Source organism: Ranitomeya variabilis, chromosome 3 (genome assembly GCF_051348905.1).
Source record: "Ranitomeya variabilis isolate aRanVar5 chromosome 3, aRanVar5.hap1, whole genome shotgun sequence".
NCBI lineage: Eukaryota > Metazoa > Chordata > Amphibia > Anura > Dendrobatidae > Ranitomeya > Ranitomeya variabilis.
Window position 1 is genome coordinate 540,792,088 of NC_135234.1, and position 26,130 is coordinate 540,818,217.

The 26,130-nt window shown below is 44.8% G+C and overlaps 1 protein-coding gene across 4 annotated transcripts in view; it reads right to left on the reverse strand.

Annotated features, from left to right (window-relative positions):
• The window catches only part of NALCN (sodium leak channel, non-selective), a 930,735-nt gene that overhangs the window by 163,175 nt on the left and 741,430 nt on the right, over positions 1–26,130 (reverse strand). For all 4 annotated transcript variants that reach the window (XM_077297076.1, XM_077297075.1, XM_077297074.1 and 1 more), the window contains 2 exons: positions 6,541–6,642; positions 6,029–6,098 (listed from right to left, as the gene is read on the reverse strand). In XM_077297076.1, the coding sequence (XP_077153191.1) occupies positions 6,029–6,098; positions 6,541–6,642 (172 nt within the window). The remainder of the gene's footprint in view (positions 1–6,028; positions 6,099–6,540; positions 6,643–26,130) is intronic.

The window sequence follows — 26,130 nt, forward strand, 5'->3', positions numbered from 1 at the left end:
TGAGCAAAAATCTGTGCACCATATGGCGGTATCTTTTGAGCAAAAACCTGTGCACCATATGGCGGTATCTTCTGAGCAAAAACCTGTGCATCATTTGGCGGTGACCTCTGAAAAGGCACCAGAGCATATGCAATGCGATAGTGTATTGTCTAGAGGCGAACGACAGGATTACAGGCGCAAAAATGGGTTGTGCTTCTATTGTGGAGATCCAGCTCATGTTATATCAGCATGCTCTAAACGCATAAAGAAGGTTGATAAAAAGGTTGATAAATCTTTTTCTATGGGTACCTTGCAGTCTAAATTTCTTTTGTCCGTGACATTGATTTGTACTTTATCATCTGTTACTGTGGATGCTTATGTGGATTCTGGCGCCGCTCTGAGTCTCATGGATTGGTCCTTTGCCAAGCGTTGTGGGTTTGATTTAGAGCCTCTGGAGGTTTCTATTCCCTTAAAGGGTATTGATTCTACACCTTTGGCTAGCAATAAACCACAATATTGGACACAAGTGACTATGCATCTTTCCCCAGACCATGAGGAGATTATTCGTTTCCTTGTGTTATATAATCTACATGACGTATTAGTACTTGGATTACCATGGTTACAAATTCATAATCCAGTCTTGGACTGGAGATCAATGTCTGTGCTGAGCTGGGGATGTCAGGGGATTCATGGGGATGCACCTTTGGTTCCCATTTCTTCATCTACCCCCTCTGAGATCCCAGCATTTCTGTCAGATTTTTATGATGTCTTTCAGGAGCCTAAAACTGATTCTCTCCCCCCTCACAGAGAGTGTGACTGCGCTATTGAGTTGATTCCCGGTAGTAAATTTCCTAAGGGTCGCTTGTTTAATTTGTCTGTACCTGAACATACTGCTATGCGGGAGTATATCAGAGAATCTTTGGAAAAGGGTCATATTCGCCCCTCTTTGTCTCCACTGGGGGCAGGGTTTTTCTTTGTGGGTAAAAAGGATGGTTCATTGAGACCTTGTATCGACTATCGACTTCTGAATAAGATTACAGTTAAATACCAGTACCCGTTACCTTTACTGACTGATCTTTTTGCTCGCATAAAGGGGGCGAAGTGGTTCACTAAGATCGATCTACGTGGTGCGTATAATTTGGTGCGGATTAAGCAGGGGGATGAGTGGAAGACCGCATTTAATACGCCTGAAGGCCATTTTGAGTATTTGGTAATGCCTTTCGGTCTCGCGAATGCCCCTTCCGTTTTTCAGTCCTTTATGCACGATATTTTCCGTGAATATCTGGATAAATTTATGATTGTGTATTTGGATGATATTTTGATTTTTTCGGAGGACTGGGAATCTCATGTTCAACAGGTCAGGAGAGTTTTTCAGGTTTAACGAGCTAATTCTCTATTTGTGAAGGGCTCAAAGTGTATTTTTGGGGTTCAGAGAATTTCCTTTTTGGGATATATTTTTTCCCCTTCATCTATGGAGATGGACCCTGTTAAGGTTCAGGCTATTTGTGATTGGATACAACCTACTTCTCTAAAGAGTCTTCAGAAATTCTTGGGATTTGCTAATTTCTATCGCCGATTCATAGCGGGTTTTTCTGCCATTGCTAAACCTTTGACTGATTTGACCAAGAAGGGTGCTGATGTTGCTAATTGGTCCTCTGCGGCTGTGGAGGCCTTTCGGGAGCTTAAGCGCCGCTTTTCTTCTGCTCCTGTGTTGCGCCAGCCTGATGTTTCACTCCCGTTCCAGGTTGAAGTAGATGCTTCCGAGATCGGAGCAGGTGCAGTTTTGTCGCAGAAAGGTCCTGACTGCTCAGTGATGAGACCATGTGCGTTTTTCTCTCGAAAGTTTTCGCCCGCTGAGCGAAATTATGATGTTGGAAATCGGGAGCTCTTGGCCATGAAGTGGGCATTTGAGGAGTGGCGTCATTGGCTTGAGGGTGCTAGACACCAGGTGGTGGTCTTGACTGACCACAAAAATCTAATTTATCTTGAGTCAGCCAGGCGTCTGAATCCTAGACAGGCGCGCTGGTCGTTGTTTTTCTCTCGATTTAACTTTGTGGTTTCATATCTGCCTGGGTCTAAGAATGTGAGGGCGGATGCCCTCTCTAGGAGTTTTGAGCCTGACTCGCCTGGTGATTCCGAACCTACTGGCATCCTGAAAGATGGGGTGATATTGTCAGCTGTCTCCCCAGACCTGCGGCGCTCTTTGCAGGAGTTTCAGGTGGATAGGCCTGATCGCTGTCCGCCTGGTAGACTGTTTGTCCCTGATGACTGGACCAGTAGAGTTATTTCGGAGGTTCACTCTTCCGCGTTGGCAGGTCATCCTGGAATTTTTGGCACCAGGGATCTGGTGTCTAGGTCCTTCTGGTGGCCTTCCTTGTCTCGAGATATACGTATTTTTGTGCAGTCTTGTGATGTTTGTGCTCGGGCTAAGCCCTGCTGTTCCCGGGCCAGCGGGTTGTTGTTGCCCTTGCCTATTCCTAAGAGGCCTTGGACGCACATCTCTATGGACTTTATTTCTGACCTTCCTGTTTCTCGTAGGATGTCCGTCATCTGGGTGGTGTGTGACCGTTTTTCCAAGATGGTTCACTTGGTACCTTTGCCCAAATTGCCCTCCTCCTCTGAGCTGGTCCCTCTATTTTTTCAGAATGTTGTGCGTTTGCATGGTATTCCTGAGAATATAGTGTCTGACAGGGGTACTCAGTTTGTGTCTAGATTTTGGCGGGCGTTCTGTGCCAGGATGGGCATCGACTTGTCTTTTTCGTCTGCATTCCATCCTCAGACTAATGGCCAGACTGAGCGTACTAATCAGACCTTGGAGACTTACTTGAGGTGTTTTGTGTCCGCTGATCAGGACGATTGGCTTGATTTTTTGCCATTGGCAGAGTTTGCCCTTAACAATCGGGCCAGTTCTGCCACTTTGGTTTCTCCATTTTTTTGTAATTCAGGGTTTCACCCTCGCTTTTTGTCCGGTCAATTGGAGTCTTCGGATTGTCCTGGAGTAGATGCTGTGGTTGATAGAATGCATCAGATTTGGGGACAGGTTGTGGACAATCTGAAGTTGTCCCAGGAGAAGACTCAACAGTTCACTAATCGTCATCGGCGTGTCGGTCCTCGTCTTTGTGTTGGGGACCTGGTTTGGTTGTCTTCTCGATTTGTTCCTATGAAGGTCTTGTCTCCTAAGTTTAAGCCTCGGTTTATCGGCCCTTATAGGATTCTGGAGGTTCTCAATCCTGTGTCCTTTCGTTTGGACCTCCCAGCATCTTTTACTATTCATAATGTTTTTCATCAGTCATTGTTGCGGAGGTATGAGGTGCCGGTTGTTCCGTCTGCTGATCCTCCTGCTCCTGTGCTGGTTGAGGGTGAGTTGGAGTATGTGGTGGAAAAGATCTTGGACTCCCGTGTTTCCAGACGGAAACTTCAGTATCTGGTTAAGTGGAAATGCTATGGTCAGGAGGATAATTCTTGGGTGACAGCATCTGATGTTCATGCTCCTGATTTGGTTCGTGCATTTCATAGTGCTCATCCAGATCGCCCTGGTGGTTCTGGTGAGGGTTCGGTGCCCCCTCCTTAAGGGGGGGGTACTGTTGTGAATTCTGTTTGTGGGCTCCCCCGGTGGTGTTTTATGGTAGTGCCACTTATTTGCCTTCTTCTATCCTTGATCACCTGTTGACACCCATTAGGGGAGTTTCCTATTTAAGGCTGCTTGGCTGCTGGTCTGATGCCGGCCAACAATGTATCAGTAGCATTCTGTTGCATTTTCCTGCCTCAAGATCCTGTTCAGCTAAGTTGAATTTTGTTTCTAGTTTATGCTATTTTTGTCCAGCTATTTGCAATGTGACTCTCTGTAGCTGGAGGCTCTCGTGGACTGAAATTGCCACTCCAGTGGCATGAGTTGTCACTGGAGTTTTAAAGTAATTTCAGGATGGTGTTTTTGAGTAGTGTTTTGAAGTTGACCGTGAAGTGACTCTTTCCTGTACTTCTGCTATCTAGTAAGCGGACCTCACTGTGCTAAATCTGCTGTTCATCCTACGTATGTCTTTTCCTCTTGACTCACCGTCAATATCTGTGGGGGGCTGCTATCTCCTTTTGGGGTTCATCTCTGGAGGTAAGGCAGGCCTGTATATTCCTCTGATAGGGGTAGTTAGATCTCCGGCTGGCGCGTGGTGTCTAGGGCATCGTAGGAAACACTCCCCGGCTACTTCCAGTGTCGTGTCAGGTTCAGGTCACGGTCACTTTAGTTCCCATCACCCGAGAGCTAGTCCGTTGTTATTTTGATTTCCCTGCCATTGGGAAAATCATAACAGTTTTGCTAACCGGCTTCGGGTTGGGGATTTGGTCTGGTTGTCTTCCCGTCATGTTCCTATGAAGGTTTCTTCCCCTAAGTTTAAGCCTCGGTTTATTGGCCCTTATAGGATTTCTGAGATTATCAATCCAGTGTCTTTTCGTTTGGCCCTTCCAGCCTCTTTTTCCATCCATAATGTTTTTCATAGATCTTTGTTGCGGAAATATGTGGTGCCTGTTGTTCCCTCTGTTGATCCTCCTGCCCCGGTGTTGATTGATGGGGAGTTGGAGTATGTGGTTGAGAAGATTTTGGATTCTCGTTTTTCGAGGCGGAAGCTTCAGTATCTTGTCAAATGGAAGGGTTATGGCCAGGAGGATAATTCTTGGGTTGTTGCCTCCGATGTTCATGCTGAGGATTTGGTTCGTGCCTTTCATTTGGCTCGTCCAGATCGGCCTGTGGGCTCTGGTGAGGGTTCGGTGACCCCTCCTCAAGGGGGGGTACTGTTGTGAATTCTGCTCTTGGGCTCCCTCCGGTGGTTGTAAGTGGTAGCGCTGCTGTCTCTGAGTCGCAGCATTTGTCAGGTGTGTTCACTTTTTGCAATTCTGACTGGGCTGTTTAGTCTTGCTTGACCCTTTAGTCAGAGCCAGTTGTCCATTGTTCCTGGAGGATTCACATCCTTTCCTGGTCTCTCCTGCTTTGCTGTTCATTTCAACAAAGATAAGTTCTGGCCTTGATTTTTGCTGTCCACATGCTGTGGCCTTATTGTTCAGTTCTTTTTCATGTTTTTGTCTTGTCCAGCTTGGTCTGTATAAGGATTTGTTTAGCCAAGCTGGTATCTCTGGAGATGCAGATATACCCTCCATATCTTTAGTTAGCTGTGGAGATTTTGTATTTTCTGTGGTGGATATTTTCTAGTGTTTTAATACTGACCGCATAGTACTCTGTCCTATCCTTCCTATTTAGCTAGAAGTGGCCTCCTTTCCTAAATTCTGATTTCAGTCTGTGTATGTTTTTCCCTCTCCTCTCACAGTCAATATTTGTGGGGGGCTGTCTATCCTTTGGGGATTTTCTCTGAGGCAAGATAGTTTTCCCTTTTCTATCTCTAGGGGTAATTAGTCCTCCGGCTGTGTTGAGATGTCCAGGGAGTGTTAGGTACATTCCACGGCTACTTCTAGTTGCGGTGTTAAGTTCAGGGTCTGCGGTCAGTACAGGTACCACCTTCTCCAGAGTACGTCTCATGCTGCTCTTAGGCCACCAGATCATAACAGGTATGCAACCAAATATTAAGTTGATGGTGCCAACAATTTTGTCTGGCCCATGTCTGGGGTTTTGTGTGAAATTATGTCCAATTTGTCTTTTTTCCCCTCTCTTTTTTGTGTTGTTTCAATACACACAAAGGAAATAAACTTGTGCAATTGCAATCATTTTCTGGGAGAAATACTTCATCTTCTGGAACAATTTAAGGGGTGTCCACACTAGCTGCCACAACTGCATGTGTCTCATTATCAACAAGCAACTGCAAAAGACTTGACAGAAATGGTACACGAGGATCTGAGCAATGTATACATGAGCATGTGTGGCTGACGCCGGAAAACGGGTAAAAGATTAATAATCCCCATGAGGCTATCCATTCCTTCTAGCAATGGTACTGGTCAACAACAAATAAAATGCACAGTGACTTCCAGAAAATAAAACAACAAATGAACAGATGCTATTAGACTATACTACAATGCTTCCTATCAACAAAGGGGCAATGTTGAAACTCACGTCTTGTGTTAGTGTTTCCAAAGATTTCCCCCTGCTGATTCTTTGACTGTTTGAGCCATGTCTTAGCGACCTGCAACAATCAACAAAATTGCATTGAATAACACTAAAGGGAAACAAGTTTGATCAAGCCTTGACTTGCAGGCGTGGACAATGTCTGAAAAAGAAATAAAGAATGGGGCTCATGGCTAAGTGAGGCATTTCAAAAGAAAGTCACTTATAAAGGCTGGGGGTTAGAAGCTTACGTCCTTGTAAAATGATGTATAATCTGCTCGAACAAAGAAAACAATCTTTTCTTTGATCTTTAAATTGATAGTCCTGTTGCAAATGAAAAGAGTGATATTTATAATGACAAGTCTTACAACGGTGTATATAATGAGATGTAAGGTAGTATATTTTAGGTTCTGTAATGTTGCAATGTAAGAAAAAGTAACAGAAAATGTGCTACTTTCTTTAGGTAGAACGTGAAGGGTAAAAAAAACACAGGAAATGTGCTACTTTCTTCCTAAAGTTACCTTCTTTCTTGCCGTATATGATGTTGCACACTAAGGATTGATCTTTCCTTGGCAGGCTGCCCTTCAAAGGAGCCACTCAGCATGCGCTGCCTTGTGCATGCTCTGAAAGAAATTATTTGCAAAGGAAAATAAATTAGACTGTAAAACATGAAAAGATACAGAGACTCAGTAGTCTGCTAGAAGATATTACAAATGGAAACATATATTTTATGTCATATGGGTCATAAAAATATTCAGCATTAAAAAGAGGCAGGATAGGTTTCTTTTCCTTTTCAAGACCATATATTTCTAAGTCAATGCTGTAAAGTACTACAAAGGTAAAAGGTTTTTGAAGCATATATGTGGTACATCACTATAAATTATTTGTACCCTTATCATTACTGTATGCTAAATAATTTAAAATTAAACGCTAAGGTCTCTTTTCCATAATCCCTATTAAGTTAAATGGGGGTCCCCTTCATGAAACCCTTTCTCAACGATTTAGTAACGCTACTGCTGTGGCAATCTCATCCATCTTTAGTATGTATTACATGAGCAGTCATTTATTTGAATGGCTGGAAAATATTACTCCATAGTAGGGAATGAAAATGTTTCGCTAAATGAAGATTTCAGAAGAGTCTTTCAGAAAGAACTTGTTTTCATGAGACAACTCCTATATAATTTGAAAACAGATATAATATAGTTGACTGTTTCCCACTAATTAAAGCGCATCTGTCTGTAGAATCAACCCTCCTACGCCATCTATAAGGGCAGCAGGTCATAAAGAGATGAATAAAATGATACCTTGATATTTGCAATCCGATGTCTTATTTAAAAGAAATCCATGTTTCTCTCAATATGTTAATGAGCTGATGAGATCTACATGGTGTAGACCATACTGTCTTTCGAATTTGTTTTAAATAAAAGAGGCCGTTAACAGTGTGAGACAAGTAGATCAGGAGAATAGACTGTCAGTCATTACATATTTCACAATGGTAACCACTCCTTACATTTAAAATAAGCTCTGGAGGCAGATTCACTGGAATCTTATTGATCCATGGTTGTACAACCTTTGGGATCAGTACTGATCAGGCGAATGAATGGATTGAAACACTACTTTTGTGTTTCTTCCCTTTGGTATAATTGTGTAACAACTTACACAGGAAAATAGGAAAAACACTAAAATAACTGCAGCTGACCCATCCGTTTCCTCTTCAGACTAGAGATTCTGAATCCCCCAGTCAAAAGTGATTCCTACGTGGGCAGGAATAGCCCTAACAACATACTAAAGGTTGGCAGCTCGGACCTATGCTGCCTGAAAAACTGTTAAGTGCTTCATGTTCCTCCTAAGGAACTGGAGAGAAAAGCAGAGTGCAATTTACCTACAGAAGGGAAGGAGTGTTGAGATAAAAAGAGATGCCAGAGTGAGTTAAAACAAATCACAAAAAAGAAAATGAAAAGATAAGGTAGGTACTAGTATGCCACCTACTTCCTAAACAAGAAACAGAAGACGGGTGCAAGGTGAAAAGCATAGTTAGCAGAGATAAACCCTAGCTGGTCTGTCAGTGACTGGCATAAACAACAACAGTATTGCCGACCACAAAGCACAGGCGCAAGGGTTGGAACCCAGACGCACACCTTTTCACAGTTTTTACTATGCTCAGCGGTGTTCAACGTCACCTGCTGCAGCGTGGCCCCAATCAAGTGAATGGGGCTGGTTGCAGTTTTCTGCGCTGTTGTGCAGGGTAAAGTCCCCCATTCTCCTGATTGAATGGGGTTCCAAATGTCAAACCTCCAACAATCATTCAGTGACAGCATATCCTAGGCTATTAAGGATATGCCATAATTTACTAAGATGTTGGCAGAAAGATAATGTGATGTTTGGTAGTCTTGGCACTAGCACTTTTGGTAATTATATATATAAGCCGACTCGATTATAAGCCTAGGCACCTAATTTTGCCACAGAAAACTGGGTAACCTTATTGACTCGAGTATAAGCTGGGTATGCATTGTCCCCTCATCCCTGTCCTGGAATGCGTGGCTCCCTCTGACGCTGTCCTGGTATGCGTGGCTCCCCTGTCCTGTCCTGGTATGCGTGGCTCCCCCGTCCTGTCCTGGTATGCGTGGCTCCCCTTCTTTCATCCTTGTATGCATTCTTTCTATTACACATAAAAAAACCCATCCTACTCACCCTCCAGCGTGCCCTTGCAGCATCTCGTTGGTGCTGGCTTCCAGTTGCTCTTTCTGTGCACTGCTCATTAAGGTAATGTCATGGTTATTGGCCCCCCCGGCTAAAAACATCTTCCCCCAGTCAACCCAGAAAAGGCGCATCTATAAGATGCACCTATTCCAGCACTTAGCCTCTCTCTTCACATCTTTTCTGGGGTGGCTGGGGCAAATGTTTTAGCCAGGAGGGGCAATAACCATGGTCCCTCTCTAGGCTATTAATATCTGCCCTCAGTCACTGGCTTTCCCTCTCTGACGCCGAAAATTGCACGGGAGCCCACACCAGTTTTTCCATGAATTAATACTTTAATTTAACACCTACAGCTCCAAAATTTTACAAACACATAGTACTAACATTATTAGGGAGGGATATATAAAAATACTAGATGGTGGCCCGATTCTAACGCATCGGGTATTCTAGAATATGCATAGTAGTATATAGCACAGCCCATGCAGTATATAACACAGCCCACGTAGTATATAACACAGCCCACGTAGTATATTGCACAGCCACGTAGTACATAACACAGCCACGTAGTATATAGCACAGCCACGTAGTATATTGCCCAGCCACGTAGTATATTGCCCAGCCCCATAGTATATTGCACAGCCACGTAGTATATTGCACAGCCACGTAGTATATAACACAGCCCACATAGTATATGGCACAGTGAAGTAGTATATAACACAGGCCATGCAGTATATAACACAGCCCACGTAGTATATAACACAGCCAGGCAGTACATAGCACAGCCACGTAGTACATAGCACAGCCACGTAGTATATTGCCCAGCCACGTAGTATATTGCACAGCCACATAGTATATAACACAGCCCATGTAGTATGTAACACAGCCCACGTAGTATATAACACAGCCCACGTAGTATATAACACAGCCCACGTAGTATATTGCCCAGCCATGTAGTATATAACACAGTCCATGCAGTATATAATACAGCCAACGTAGTAACTAACACAGCCCTCGTAGTATATAGCAATGTGGGCACCATATCCCTGTGAAAAAAAATAATTAAAATAAAAAATACTCACCTTCCGGCGGCCCCGGATCCAGCCCAGGCCTTAAGCGATGCTCCTCGCGACGCTCTGGTCCCAAGAATGCATTGCGGCAATAACACGTGATGATGTAGCGGTCTCGCGAGACTGCTACGTCATCATTTCAAGAGACCGCTGCGTAATCTCTGGTCATTTTCGCAATGCATTCTTGGGACCGGAGTGTCGCGAGGAGCGGGAAAGGCGCCGGAAGGTGAGAATATAATGATTTTTATTTTTTTAATTATTTTTAATATTAGATCTTTTTACTATTGATGCTGCATAGGCATTGGTCACACAGGGTTAATAGCAGCTCTAACATACTGCGTTACACCGCGTTATGCCACGGTGTAACGCAGTCCGTTTAACGGACTGCTAAACGGCTATGGGGGCACTGACCGGAGGGGAGTAGGGAGGGGGAACTGACTGGAGGGGAGAACGGAAGGGCGAATTCGCAGCCGGACTGTGCCCGTCGCTGATTGGTCGCGGCTGGCCGGCCGTGACCAATCAGCGACGCGGGCTTTCCGTGACAAACAGACGGAAGTGACCCTTAGACGATTATAGATAGATAACAGATATGCAATGGTATACTGTATGTAAACCATGTCTCTTATCCTGTCGGGTTCTGCAATGATTTAGCAAAAGCCGACAAACTAATCACAGGCTCTTCTGCTATCTAGCTCTGTATGAAATATAAATATATATATGTGTCTCACTGACATACAGTATATATATATATATATATATATATATATATATATATATATATATATATATATATATATATACGTATATTCATGAATATTTGAGCCCATGAATCCACTATATGTCCATTTTGAAAGCCGGAGAGAAAATCTCACCATAAGGATGCCATACCGATGACACATGGATGCTTTTTGGAGAAAAAATTGCATCCTCGCATTGAATACGGATGTCATATGTATCACTGTTCATAAACATTTCTGCGCATCTCGGCCAAAGTACAAACAGCCTAAAACTGCCTAGATTCCAGCCTAAAACTGAGTAATTATCACACATAGGGAATGCAAAAAATAGGGATTTTTGTGTAGTCACCGTAAAATCCTTTTCTCCGAGCCATTCATTGGGGGACACAGACCGTGGGGTGTATGCTGCTGCCACTAGGAGGCTGACACTAAGTGATACAAAGAAAGTTAGCTCCTCCCCTGCAGTATACACCCTCCTGCTGGCTCTCAGCGAACCAGTTCAGTGCAAAAGCAGTAGGAGATCAATAACAACATATGAGCGTATAGCATGTCATATTATATATGAGTATAGCATGTCAGATTATAAAAACAAGCATAAGCTAATAACAGGGTGGGAGCTGTGTCCCCAATGAATGGCTCAGAGAAAAGGATTTTACAATGAGTACACAAAAATCCCTATTTCTCCTTTGCCTCATTGGGGTCACAGACCGTGGGACGTCCCAAAGAAGTCCCTGGGTGGGGACAACATCAGATCAGGCCCTGTGTAACCACTACTTACAAGTGCGCCACTGCGGCCTGCAGAGTCCGCCTGCCCAGACTCACATCTGTGGAAGTGTGGGAATTATAGTGCTTCAAGAATGCGTGCGGACTGGACAAATCCGCAAGCTTGCAGGCGTGCCTTGCCGACGCCTGGTGCGTAGAACCTTCGATAGACAGGGAGATAGGCTGACATCTAGTACGGAAGGACTCCTGGATGGCGAAAGGAATTCACCATGTTATCATGGCCGATGAAACGGCTAAACCCTTCCTGAAAATGTCAGGAAGCCTTCCTTTACCGTCAGGAAGCCCAAATAAAGCGTCCAACCGTCGGAAGGACGCCGTCCTCGAGACGTACCTACTCAGAGCACTCACTTCGTCCAGAATATGGGGAACTCATTCCATTTTGTGGACTGGTGCCAAAAGAGATGAGGGAAGAACTATGCCCTCATAACAGTGGTAATACTGTACCACCTTGGTAACAAGGGATGAAGATGGCCTGAGGATAACTTGCCTTGAAGGAAATAAGGGAAAAAAAGTCAGAAAGAGCAGAGCAGCCAGCTCCAAAGACTCATCAGAGTGAGGATATCGCAGAGAAAAAAGGGCGACTTTTCCTGATAGTAAAGTCTGCCCGGATGAAAAAGGAATCTACTGTAAGGCTCCTAGGACCATTAAGGTCCCAATGATCTAACGATATGCGATAGGGAAGAACTACGTGTGAAAACTCCCTGTGAGAAAGTCCCTACTTGCAGTTTTGCTGCGATAAGGCGGGAAGATACTAGCTCCGCAAACAAAAAACTGACGTGGTCAGTGCGGATCTCGGAGGATCACCGGGGCCCCTTTCTGCTTCTGAAAGGCTTTTGGAAGTAGTGGAAGGGGGTTATGGAAACTGGTACCACGGCAGAACCAGAGCATGGAGTGCGATGGCTCTTGGATCTCGAGGCCTAACCACGAACTCGAGTACATTGGCATTCAGTCTGGACGTCATCCAACCTACAACTGGAGAGCTCCAGTGAAGGCAGATCTGATGGAAGACTTCAGGATGAAATTCCCACTGACTTGAGGTGGAACCCTGATGGCTGAATTTGTTTGCCGTCCAGAGTTCTACTCCTGGGATATATACTGCCGAGATCACCGAATGATAGATCTCGGCCCATCAGAGAATGTGAGGTACCTCGATCATGGCGCCTGACCGTGGGTACCTGCTAGATGATTGACGTATGGCTACGCCGTGGCATGATCCAATTGAATTCGGATAGGTTGACCCGTCAGAAGGCAGTGGACCTGCTGTAGAACTACCGTTCGGATCTCCAGAGCAATGATAGGGAGAAGAAGACTGGCATTGGTAGTTACTAATAACCATTGAACCGGGAGAAAGGCCCTGGATGAAGAAGGAGCTCAGAGACTATCGTCTGAAAGTCTGTTTGACTTGCTGAAAACGAGCAGAGTGAAGGAAACCGCTTCCATTGTCGTGACCATTTTTCCTCAGAAATCTCCTAGCAAATCGAATGAAATGAGGAGGTGCGTAATCAAGTCCTCAGAACTCTCCTTGCGCGAGCTCCCTGTTGAAGGGCCACGACCTTGTCTCGAGGGAGAATTACCATCCTTCTAGAAGTGTGCAGGATCATCCTCAAAAAGGATATATGCTGGGCTGGAAATGAGGAGAACTTGTCTAAGCGTAGCTGCCAGCCCTGGTGAGAGGGTATTGCAAGTGATATAGACGACTCAGCATAGTCCCGGAAGGGCGGCTAGACAGTCGACCAAACAGGGCAGTATGAGCACGCCTCTAGGGTGCAAGAGAAACATGACATCGGCCATGACCCATGTGAACACTGGGTGCGGAAGCAAGGCCGAAGGACAAGGTTGTGACTTGAAAACGCTGTTTACGAATTGAAAGGAGAAGGAATTTTTAAACAGGGTAAGCATCCCGAATGTCGATGAATGCCGGAAACTGCACCTTTTTCTGTTGAAGTAATGGCTGAGCGGAGGAACTCTATCCGAAGAAGGAGGACCATGTCAAAGGTTGTTAGAAGTTTGGGGTCCAGGGTCGGTCTTACTTTTCGTTCCCCTTTTTGGAACCAAGATCCCTTAGATCTAGACTGTGCTGGACAATCCTTATACAATCCTTTGTCAGTCTCCCGCTCAAAAGATTTGATTGGCCAGTTGTTACTGGTGTGAATCAAGGTAGTTAAGGTCTCCAGCCAGGAGACCATTGCTCTAGCAATCCATGCGGCGGCTAGGGAGGATAGAGCGCTGAACCCGAAGCCACAAGATGGAATGAACCAGATTTGCTATCTGACAGTCCGTGGTATTTTTAATTGATGACCCATCGGGTAGGGATACTGGTAGGTGTACCACAGGAGATTCTACCCGGTTAATCTGCCCCGTGGCAGAATGTGCGGCTGCATCCAGCAGGTCATAGTCTCTTGCCATCGCCACTCTCTTTTGACAGTGCAGATAAAAATTAGGAACCATCGATCCATCAACCTCTTAACAGGGAAGTGGAGAGGAATTGTCCGCCTTCTTGCATCATCCGCTAAATAGTGGTGATGCAGAGGGGTGCTCGTACACCAAAAAGGGTGCCTCTGTACATCCACAGCGTTCAGGTCTCCGGGTGGACAGGACAGGTTGTCTGGCGTTAGGCCTGGATGCAGAAGAGGAAACATGGAGGCGACACTCCGTGTGCTCGTCTGTTGATGGTGTGGGGAGAATGGTGCCCTTTAAAGGACCTGTCGCCCTTAAAAATCAGGCCAGGCATGGCATCCCACGTAGAGGCTTCTGTCCATTGAATCGCTTATCCGAACTAAATGGCAAATGCTCTGCGAGGGAGTTTAGTCTCCTTATGAGGGACACGGCCTAGTCTAGAGCAGAACCAGAGTCTTTGTCAATGTACCGAGATTGGTTACTCTTCTCTGAAGCTCTGGCAAGTTCAGGCAATATCAAATCCATATTCAGAGCCTTGTTGTCATCAAATCATTGGTGAGGGAGCAGGAAACGAAAACTTCCGTTTTCTAGATGCCTGTATGTTTCTAGACGCCTGTACGTTTCTAGAATACTTGCGGCCCCTGCTAGCCGACAGCTCCCATGTAGGATAGGGACCATGTATATCGGTCCTGCGAGCACTCCGAGCCACAGAGGGTACACAGAGGGATTCAATCTCTTGGTCAGAGAACCATGGATTGCAGTCAGTGACGAAGTCCACTGAGGGGAACTAGAGGATAAGCTAGGGTCAGCGACGGAGGGCTCCTCGGATTGATCATGCGCCCTTAAGACCAGGGAATACTGGTCATGCGCCTTTAAAACCAGGGAATACTGGTCATACGCCTTTAAGACCAGGGAATACTGGTCATATGCCTTTAAGACCAGGGAATACTGGTTATGTGCCTTTAAGACCAGGAAATACTGGTCGTGTGCCTTTAACACCAGGGAATACTGGTCGTGTGCCTTTAAGACCAGGGAGTACTGGTCATGTGCCTTTAAGACCAGGGAATACTGGTCAGGTACTACCTTACACGGGTACTGATTTAGAGTCGATGTGCCCCTTTAATGCAAAAAACCGTCGCTCCAGTGTGAACCGGCCGGGTGGACCAAGATGGCCACCGGGAGTTGCAGAGTTGATAAAATCTCGCAGAGAGTGAGAAGCGCCAATTCAGGGGGCGGAGCCACGGACACGATGTCGAATAGGCCCAAGCCGGGGCCTAAATTTCTGTAGCCATCGGGCGACACCAGCGGAGCGTTCCAGGCGAGACTTCTGGGATGCGGCCTACACATCGGCCAAAGCCAGGGGCTAAATTTTTGCAACCGGCCGGAGCGTTACCTCAGAGAGATGGGCCACAGGGAAATGGCTGAGGCTGCCTGTCAGCATGTGGATATCCCTCTGAAGATGGATCCACTCACCATCGGTGTGCGTCCCGGCATGGAGCCGCCGCAGATGTGGGTTTCAGCGCTGTTCTGTGCAACGTGGATGGTGCAGGGATAAATCTCAATCCATCCTCCGTTTGTTAGGGAGGTGGAGAGGAACCGTCCGCCTCCTTGTGCCATCCACTTTCACAGTGGTGGGACAGTGGGGGCTGCTCGGACGCCATAGAGCGGGGCCTCTGTACATCCACGGAGTTCAGTCCCCGGGTGGACAGGGCCAGTTGTCCGGCAATAGGCCTGGATCCAGGAGAGGATACATGGAGGCGACACTCCATGTGGTCGCCTGCTGCTGGTGTGGGGAGATCGGGACCGTGAAAGGAACCGTTGCCCCTGAAGTGAGCTCAGGCATGGCTTCCCACGTCGCAGGAAAGGGTACGGGGAGGTATACTCACCGTGCTCGCCTGTTGATGGTTCGGGGGAGAACTGAACCTTGAAAGGATCCGTCGCCCCCTTCACTCTGTTAATTAAAAAATAAAAATTTACAGAAAAGTAAAAAATAAAATAAAAATGTTGGGGTCTGAATTAGACCCGTCTGTGTGCCTCCTACGGACACTAAGCAAGAACTGGTTAGCTGAGAGCCAGCAGGAGGGTGTATACTGCAGGGGAGGAGCTCACTTTCTTTGTATCACTTAGTGTCAGCCTCCTAGTGGCAGCAGCATACACCCACGGTCTTTGTCCCCCAATGAGGCGAAGGAGGAAAAAACATTGTCAGAATGACAGTCTGTGTTCCTCCGCTAAATAAAAATGAAATAAAATGTGATCAAAAAGTCACATGTACCCAAAAATGGTACCTGTGAATACTACATAACATCACATAAAAATACATGTCACACTACATTGATGAAAAAATTTAACATTATGAGCATCAAGATATGGTGACATAAAAAAAAAATTATTTATTTTCAAATAGAGCATTGATTGTACAAAATAAATAAATTGACAAGACTACATTTAGTATGAATGAAATCATTGTTCTGACCCACAGAATAAAGTTAAGAACACATTTGTATAGCAACTGAAAAGCATAACATTTTAAATGTCAAAAAACAATAAAATAATTGCAGTATTTTTTCGTTTCTTCCCATAAAGAGTTAACAAAAGCTATCCCATAATGAGCTAATGAAAGTTAGGCAATAGGTTGTATGTAACTCAAAATGGTGCTAAAATGATGACAAATACAACTCATCCCGAAAAAAAAGCCCTCATAAAGCTACGTTGAAAAATAATATAGGAAAAATATTTGCTCCTAGAATGTGTCAGTGAAAAAAAAGTGTGGATATTAACCCCTTTATGACTTTGGACGTATCCATACGTCCAGGTCGGCTGGTACTTACCAACCTTGGACGTATGGATATGTCATGGCGATTTTGTGTGCACATAGGCTGAGCGCATGCGTTCGTCACCGGATGTCAGCTTACTCTGATTTCAGTATTTCGCAGGCATGCAGAAGAAAGGAACCCCTTCTGCTTTCCGATTGGCACCCCCATGACGTCATCGCGAGGGGCCGATTGTTGCCATGGTGACCCGATGTCGTCATGATGACATCCGGGTTACCTGAGCTAGTAAACTTGCTACATCATGCTTAGAGTATGGTGTAGAAAGTTTGTCTGTCAGTGCAGCACTGATAGTTTGTAAAGCATAGCAAAGCTCTTGTCCTATAGTGGGACAAAGTTAAAAGGTAAGAAAAGTAAAAAAAATTGTAAAAAAAAAAAAATAATCACAAAATAATTTTAAAAAATAAAATATACTGTACCCATAAATATGAAAAATTTAAAAAATAAACAAAAAAGTACACTTACGGTATTTGGAATCGCCACATCCGGAATAACTTGACCTATAAAACGGTTCCACTAGTTAACCCCTTTAGGGAACGCCGCAAAAAAAACAAAAAATAACTGAGGCAAAAAATGATGCTTTATCATCATACTGCAGAACAAAAAGTGGAATACAATGATCAAAAAAATTAATGTAAAACAAATAAACAATATATAATATAAAAAAGTTATAGCTCTCAGAATAAAACGATGCAAAAATATTTTTTTCTATAATATAGTTTTTATTGTACAAAAGTGCCAAAATATAAAAAACTATATAAATATGGCATCGCTGTAATCGTACTGACCCAAAGAATAAAGCAGCTTTATCAATTTTACCACCTGCAGAACGACATAAAAAAAAAAATAATTCCTCAATTGCTGGTTTTTGTTCATTTTGGGATCCCAAACGTGATCCCAAATGTTATGCAAAATGTTCTCAATAAAAGCTTCAACTCAATCCACAAAAAAAGTCTCCACTCAGATCTGTCATCTGTTAACAGAAATATAGGGGGCTTCCATGCTGCTGGTAGCATAAAGGCTCTGGAAAAGCGAAATGGATCCTTGTCCCTCTAAAAGGAATTCAGCAAATTTTGCGCTCCCAAATCCAAAGGCGCCCTCCCTTCTGAGACATAAACCACATTTAGCATCCACACATTTGGCGTTTCTGTAGCCATGATAATCTACTGGTGTGTGCCTCCAAAAGCATGAGATGCACATAATGTCACTACAACGTACTGGTCACTACAACGTACTGGTCACTACAATGTCAGTTTGCAATTTTCACTCAGCAACATCCACTTCTGCTTCTTTCTGGAAAATAGCCATGGAGTCAAAATCATCACTACAACTGTAGATAACTTCCCAAAAAGGTATAATTTCTGTAATGAGGCCATTGGAGGGAGGATTCTGCTTTTCTAGCACTTAGGGGCTCTGTATATGAAGTCCACAAACTATTCTAGAAAAATTGGAGGCAAATAGCACTCTGTCCCTCTCGAATCTCGCTGTTTGGCTACACAGTACTGAATAACCACATAAGGAATATTTTCACATTCAGTAGAAATTGTGGGACAAATTTTGGTGCAATTTTTACCCATTTCCCAGTGTGAAATTTAAAATCTGGGACTAAAACAAAATAAATAAAATTTTTGGTGGTAGAAATTTAATTATTTTTTTCTTCACTGCCCAATGGCATAAAATTATGTGGTGTCAATATGATCACTGCACCCCTAGATGAATTCATTGGGAGGTGTAGTTTGTAAAATGGTGTCTCTTAATGAGGGGTTCTACTGCTCTGGCACCTCAGGGACTGTGCCTCACAAGTAGCTTTCTACCCCATATGGGGTATTGACGTACTCAGGAGAAATTGCACAACAAATTTTGGGTCCTATTACCCTTGTAAAAGTAAAACATTTGGGGCCAAAATAACATTTTTGCGTGAAAATTTTTTTATTTTCACGGCTCTACGTTATAAACTGTGAAGCACCAGGGTGTTCAAGGTGCTCATCACGCATCTAGATACATTCCTTGAGGGAATTTAGTTTCCAAAATGGGGTTTCCACAGTTTAGGCACATCAGGGCCTTTTCAAACGCGACATGAAACCTGCAGACTATACCATTAAAATCTGTGTTCCAAAACAACATTAATTCCTTTCGGAGCCTTGCCGTGTGCCCAAACAGTACTTTTTTACCACATATGGGGTATCGGCGTAATCAGGTGAAATTGTACAATTTTGGAATCCATTTTCTTCTGATGCAATTGTGAAAATAAAAAAATGTGGGTTTAAATAAAATTTTTGTGAAAAAAAGTTAAATGTTTTTATTTTCCATATTCTGAAAATTCCTGTGAAGCACCTGAATAGTTAATAAATTTCTTGAATGTGGTTTTGAGTACCTTGAGGGGTGTAGTTTTTAGAATGGTGTCACTTCTGTGTATTTTCTGTCATATAGACCCCTCAAAATCACTTCAAATTTAATTACTTCTAAAAAGCATTAAAGGGAACCTGTCACCTGAATTTGGCGGGACCAGTTTTGGATCATATGGGCGGGGTTTTCGGGTATTTAATTCACCCTTTCCTTACCCGCTGGCTGCATGCTGGCCATAATATTGGATTGAAGTTCATTCTCTGTCCTCCGGAGTACACGCCTGCGCAAGGCAATATTTGCAGCTGCTCCTTTAACCTTACGCAATTGCCTGTTGGAAAGAGTCCTCAATTTTTCCTTATCAGCACGCACACGTGTGTGTGCTGGGAATCAGCTACATACTTCTTGATTGTGCGATGATCACGATGAAGTGTTGATTGTAGTCATGCCTTGACCTAAATACTCCACAATTTGTTGCTTCTCAGCAGCCGACACATCCTTTTTCTTTCCCATGTTGGCAAAAAATGTAGGCTGCTTAATAATGTGGAACAGCCTTCTTAAGTAGTCTTGCCTTTATTTGGACACACCTGCCAAACTAATTTGCACAGGTATCTGCAATTGCTTTCAGTGATATAAAGAGCCCTGACACACATCACCATCAATAAGTTTAAATGACTAACAAAAAAATTCTAACCTTATCACTCCTAAACTCTTTGTGCATAATAATTTGGAACACAGTGTATATACAGTTTAAATACAAAAAATATCCCATTACATTGTAACTAGATACCACACGTGAGATCTATATATCTCATTATATACATATATACATTTTAGGAAGTGCAACACCCACGTGAATAGGGAGGGAACTAAGGGTGCTGTCATGGGCCTCCGAAAAATGCCGCTACCAGCAAGTAGCTTAATGCTTTATTTGGACTCCCATGACAACACTACGAGAGATTTACAGAGATGTAAGCTACCTTAGGGAGGGACTATAGCTTGTAGCACTCTTAACCCGAAGGTGAGATCAGAGGAAGACCCCAAATCCAACCGATAGTGCTTAAAAAAGGTGGAAGGGGATGACCATGTGGCCGCCTTACATATTTGTTCCACTGACACTCCAGATCTTTTTGCCCAAGATGACGCCATGGCCCTGGTGGAATGTGCCTTCAGATTCTGCGGAGCCGGCCCCCCACCTGCTGTGTAAGCCAGAGAGATAGCTTCCCTAATCCATTTAGCTAGTGTATATTTTGATACCCTACACCCTCTCCTCGGACCTTGGAAGGAAAGAAGGAGTGCATTATCTTTCTTCCAATTATTGGTGACTGAGATATATTGTAGAAGAGATCTCCTAACATCTAACGTATGAAGCTCTTGCTCTTTAGGATTAGAAGGATTAGGAATAAAGGATGGTAAGACTATCTCCTGTCATCTATGAAATCGTGTCGCTACCTTCGGTAGATATGCTGGGCCTGGCCTAAGGACTACTCTGTCTGATAAGAATTCCATGTATGGGGGAAGTCTAGAAAGCGCCTGGATATCCCCTATCCTGCGAGCTGAGGTTATGGCAACCAGAAAGGCTGTCTTAAGGGTCAACATTTTGATTGAGGCATCTTGTAGAGGTTCAAAGGGGTTTTTTGTTAGAGATGACAGAACTAAATTTCTTTATGTACTGGTCTAGTTCTACTAACTGCTTTAATAAATTCTCGCTATCCAATAGTTGTTAGCTATATTACAGGAAAACAGGGCACCCAGGGCTGAGACCTGCACTCTTATTAGGGTACCGTCTCACAGTGGCACTTTGGTCGCTACGACGGCATGATCCGTGACGCTCCAGCGTCGCTCCAATATTGCTCCAGCGTCGTAGACAGTGGTCACACTTTGCAATGCACGACGCTGGAGCGATAATTTCATGACGTATTTGCGATGTAGAAGCCGTTGGTTACTGTGCGCACATCATATACAACCTTTGTTACACGATGCGATCATGCCGCCACAGTGGGACACTTGACGACGAAAGAAAGTTTCAAATGATCTGCTACGACGTTCGATTCTCAGTGGGGTCCCTGATCGCAGTAGCGTGTCAGACACAGCGATATCGTATGGATATCGCTGGAACGTCACGGATCGTGCCGTCGTAGCGACCAAAGTGCCACTGTGAGACAGTACCCTTAGGGTACTAGTAGAGAGTTTTAATTCAAACCCCTTCTGCAGAAACTCTAAAATCTGATGTATCGGTACCCCTTCTTGGATATTAAATTTTGAACAGGTTAAGAACTTCCTCCAGGTCCTAGAGTAGATTCTCATAGATAGTTGCTTTCTACTCTTTAGGAGTGTTTCTACCAAGTTTGGAGAGAAGCCTCTATCTACTAACAGTGACCGCTCAAACTCCAAGCCGTTAAATGGAGCGCTGCCACTTGTGGATGTGAGATCGGTCCTTGAGAAAGTAAGTTCGGGATCTCTGGTAGTACCCAGGGAACCGATACTGACATTGTCCTGAGCCAGGCAAACCAGGTTCTTCTGGGCCAAAAGGGGGTGATAAGGATGACTTTTGCTCGATCTTCCCTGATTTCCCTCACAACTAGAGGTAACAGGTTCAACGGTGGGAAAGCATAGGCAAGCGGGAAATCCCATTTTATTAGGAATGCGTCCACTGCCAGGGGATTCTCCCTGGGATTTAGAGAGCAAAAATTTTTTACTTTTTTGTTGCTTCTGGTGGCGAACAGATCCACCACTGGCTGACCCCATCTGTGGACGATATGATTGAAAATATCCTTGTTAAGAGACCATTCTCCTTGCTTTAATATATTTTGGCTGAGGAAATCTGCTGTCACATTCTCTTTCCCTTTGATGTGAAGAGCCGTCAAAGATTGAAAATTTGACTCTGCCATCCGGAACAAGCGATCCGTGATCTGCATTAATGTCTCGGAACGTGTTCCCCCTTGCCGGTTTATATAAGCGACTGCAACTCTGTTGTCCGATAGGATTCTGACGTGCTGGCCCTGCAGATATATGAAGAATTTTTTAACAGCCAATTCAACCGCCAACAACTCCCTTTGATTGGATGATGTTGTGAAGGGTTCCCATTGTCCCTGGACCACTATGTCCCCCATATAGGCTCCCCAACCCGAAGAGCTGGCATCTGTGGTTATCACCCGGGTAATATCTACTATCCAGGGAACCCCCGCTGATAAATTTCGTTTATCTAGCCATCACTTAAGGGATTCCAATGTTATTGACCCCAACGTTAATTTTTCATTTAAAGTGCCTCCTAAAGCTCTGTCATGGAAGAAGACTTCTTTTTGTAGGGATCTGGCATGAAACTGAGCCCATTTAACTGCTGGAATGCATGATGTGAGGGACCCTAGTAGGGACATCGTTTGTCGAAGCGTCATGGAGGGTGTATTAATTGCTTTCAACACTTGATTCTGAATCTGTTCCAATTTCTCTATAGAGAGAAGGCACTGTTGCGTTTTTGAATTTAATATTAACCCCAGGAATTTTTGAATATTTAGGGGCTGCATCTTAGATTTTTCGTAGTTTATGACCCAACCTAGGTGTTCTAATTTAGTTTTAGTAATCTCCCATTGTGACAGGCAGTGATCTATCGAATTTCCTACAATGAGGAAATCATCTAAGTAGGGGATTATAAGGATGTTTGATTCTCTTAAATGTGCCATGACTTCAGCGATAATTTTTGTGAATACTCTAGGGGCAGAAGTTATCCCAAAAGGAAGTGCCCTGAACTGAAAATGTCGAATTGTTCCCCCCATTAACACCGCTACCCTCAGGTATTGTTGGAAATCCGCATGAATGGGTACATGATAGTAGGCATCTTTTAAATCTACTACTACCATGAAACAGTTGTTAAAGAGCATTTTTATTGTTGAATTGATGGATTCCATTTTGAAAGTATGTTTGACCAAAAATTTATTGAGACCTTTAAGATTTATAATAGTCCTATAAGTCTTGTCAGGTTTCTGAATCAGGAATAGGGGAGAATAAAAACCTTTTCCTCTCTGACAATGCAGAACTTCTATCAGGACATTTTTAGAACAAAGAGTCATCACTTCCTCTTCTAAAGCAGATTGTTCAGTGGGAGATGAGCGCAAGGGGGTTAACTTAAATTTATCCCATGGAGTATGAATAAATTCGAGTTTGAGTCCTTGGGATATAGTGTCTTGTATCCAAACACTGTTTGTGATTCTCGACCATTCTGCAGAGAAATGTAACAATCTCCCCCCCACCGGGATTGCTAGTCATTGTTCCTGTTTTTTTCTTTCTGTCGAGGTACGGCGAAACATGAATCCTGTACCTCGTTTTCGCTTATCATCCCATCTGGATCGATCTCTAATGGGTGAGAAGGTGCGCTTCCTTCCCCGATTGAACCTCCTTTTGTTGAAGGGACGACGATGTGAACCAAATAAATTGGGAAATTTCTTCTTGTCATCTCCCGCTTTCTCCAGGAGTTCATCTAAGGTGGGTCCAAATAAATACTCTCCTTTACAAGGGATAGCACAGAGCTTTGCTTTCGCTTGCATATCCCCCGGCCAGCATTTTAACCATAGGGCTATTCTAGCAGCATTGGAGAGTCCTGCTGCTCTAGCTGCCAACTTAACGGAATCAATGGAAGCATCTGACAAGAAGGCAGCCCCCTCCTGAATTACTGGTAATGCTGCGAGTATAGAGTCTCTAGAGGCCCCCTGTTTTAACAGAGTCTCTAATTGGTCCAGCCAAACCATCATCGACCTTGCTGTACAGGTTGACACCACCGCAGGTCTTAAGGCGCAGGCCGCCATTTCCCAAGTACCTTTTAGGAAGGTGTCCACCTTTCTATCCAGGGGGTCTCTAAGAGTTCCCATATCCTCAAACGGGAGAGAGGATCGCTTTGCCACCTTGGCAATTGCCGCATCCAATTTAGGGGCTTTTTCCCAATTGTTGACTGCTGGGTCATCAAAGGGATACCTACGCTTCTGTGCTGGCGGTAAGGAACCTTTTTTCTCAGGTTTTTTCCACTCCTTGTTAATAAGTTCCTGTATTTTTTCATTCAGAGGGAAAACTCTACGCCTCTTTTGCTCTAGTCCACTGAACATCATTTGTTCTTTAGATAGTTGAGGCTTGGGTTCTGTTATACCCATTGTGCCTCTGACTGCGTTTATTAATTTATCTATCCTCTCTAGGGGTAAGCAAAAACGAGCAGCGTCTTCTTCCGAAGAGGAGGAGATTTGCCACTGAATCGTCTGAGATTTTGCTCTTGTCCTTATCCACAGATGAATCGGATGTCCACTGAGTTTTTGATTAGAGCCTCCTGCTTGTGAAAGGTTCCTAATGGACTGTTTAACTTCCATTCTAACCATTTCCTTCAGACTGGCCGCAATAGAATAGGGTTCTTCCGTTACCTGGGGGGGCAAGTTTATAAGATCTAATGCCATATCCCCTCCCCCTTTCAAAGACCTCACCGTCTGCTGGATACAGGGGTCGCGTAGTTTTTTAGGGCATGAGTCAGGCAAGGGAGCCCCGCAGATGGCACATTCCCTATGCTTCACCTTACTGACGCTTTTCCTTCCCTGTGACAAAAAACATACGAGGGGAGACCAGTCACTTAGTGAACTTTCTCGAAGATCACTTACCAGTGGTTGCCCACACCCAGAGAGATACCGAAGTACGAGGGGGATCTTTCCTGGCCGATGCTCCAGACCCCTGTCTGGAGGAGCTTTTGCGGCCAGATCCATCGCTCCTTTTCTCGTGTTCTTTATCCTTAGGCTTCTGGGATACTTCGTCCAGCAGCAAGGGCTGCTGATCCTGATCAGACTCCATCCTCAGAAATTTGGAGACCAGAAGCAAGGAACACGCACCTGGAGCTCTCATATAGTCCCTCCTTCGGTCAGCATACCTGCTCAGTGCTCATTTGGTTACCAACTCCCCCGCAGCTGCAGGGGATCGCCCCAGGGCCTGAGGGTGAGCGGCGTGCGATCTCCGGTGGGCGCCGCCATCTTAGAGCTCCAGCGCATGCGCAGAAACCCTGCGACCCGGAAGTCCTCGCCGGCTCCACCTTCCGACGTCACCCTCGATCCACAGCGCTTCCTGTCAGCGCTGCGAACAGCGTGGGACACCGAGGCCAGCCAGCTACACTCAGGGTGGCACCACCTTGATGCCGCCGCCCCAACAGAGCCCGCACAGCACTCGAGGGAGAGGGACCAGAGATACTTACCGCGCGCCGGCTCCAGAGACAGGACACCCCTGGCAACCGCTCCTTGCTGATCAGGTCACCGCCATGCAGCCCTGCCAGGACCACCATGACCCCTTCAGGTACCCTGCACCGGCCGAGGTAGGAGACCCCCTCACTACCTGAATCGGCCGGTCGGCCTGGGATTTCTAAAAATCTTCTGTAGGATCCAGTCCCTTTAGGAACAGGAAACCAACTGATGCATGGGAGAGGTGCCGCCCTTTTTGTATCTGTAGGTTTCCTGTTCCTGAAGGGCGGATCCCCTCTCTTGTAGTGCTGTCATGGGAGTCCGAATAAATAATGATTTTGTAAATTTTGTTGAAAAAAATGAGAAATCACTTGTCAACTTTTAACCCTTAACACTTCCTAACAAAAAAAACTATGTTTCAAAAATTGTGCTGATGTAAAGCACAAATCTGGAAAATGTTATTTATTAACTATTTTGTATGACATAAGTTTCTGATTTACCCGCTTAATGACCATATGTATTTTTGGTTTTGCCATGCCTCCTAACCGTCCCAGAACCAGCGGGGCAGTCACGATTTTGAGAGTTTGCCCTGCTTTCATGGCCAGGACCTTACTTTTCCTGCCCTGCAATGTGAGCCTCAGCCTCATCCCTCCACCCACAGAGCCGCACACCACATATATGGCTGCTCTGTGCGTACAGGATCTGTGATGAGGTCACAGGAGGGGAGGAATCAGGGGTCACATGATCGTAGCCTCCATGTATGCAGGACTCTGCTGTGTTGTCATGGTGTTGGATGAGGGTAAGTTTATGTGTGGGGTCAGGAGGGGTTTACAGTGTGGATGTAGCAGAGCTGTGTGTGTACGGTGTGTACAGAGCAGAGCCGCGTGTGTACGAGGTGTACGGAGCGGAGCCGAATGTGTATGAGGTGTACAGAGCAGGCCGCGAGTGTACGAGGTGTATGGAGCAGAGCCGCGTATGTACGAGGTGTATGGAGCAGAGCCGCGTGTGTACAAAATGTACGGAGCAGAGCCGCGTGTGTACGAGGTGTACGTATGGAGCAGAGCC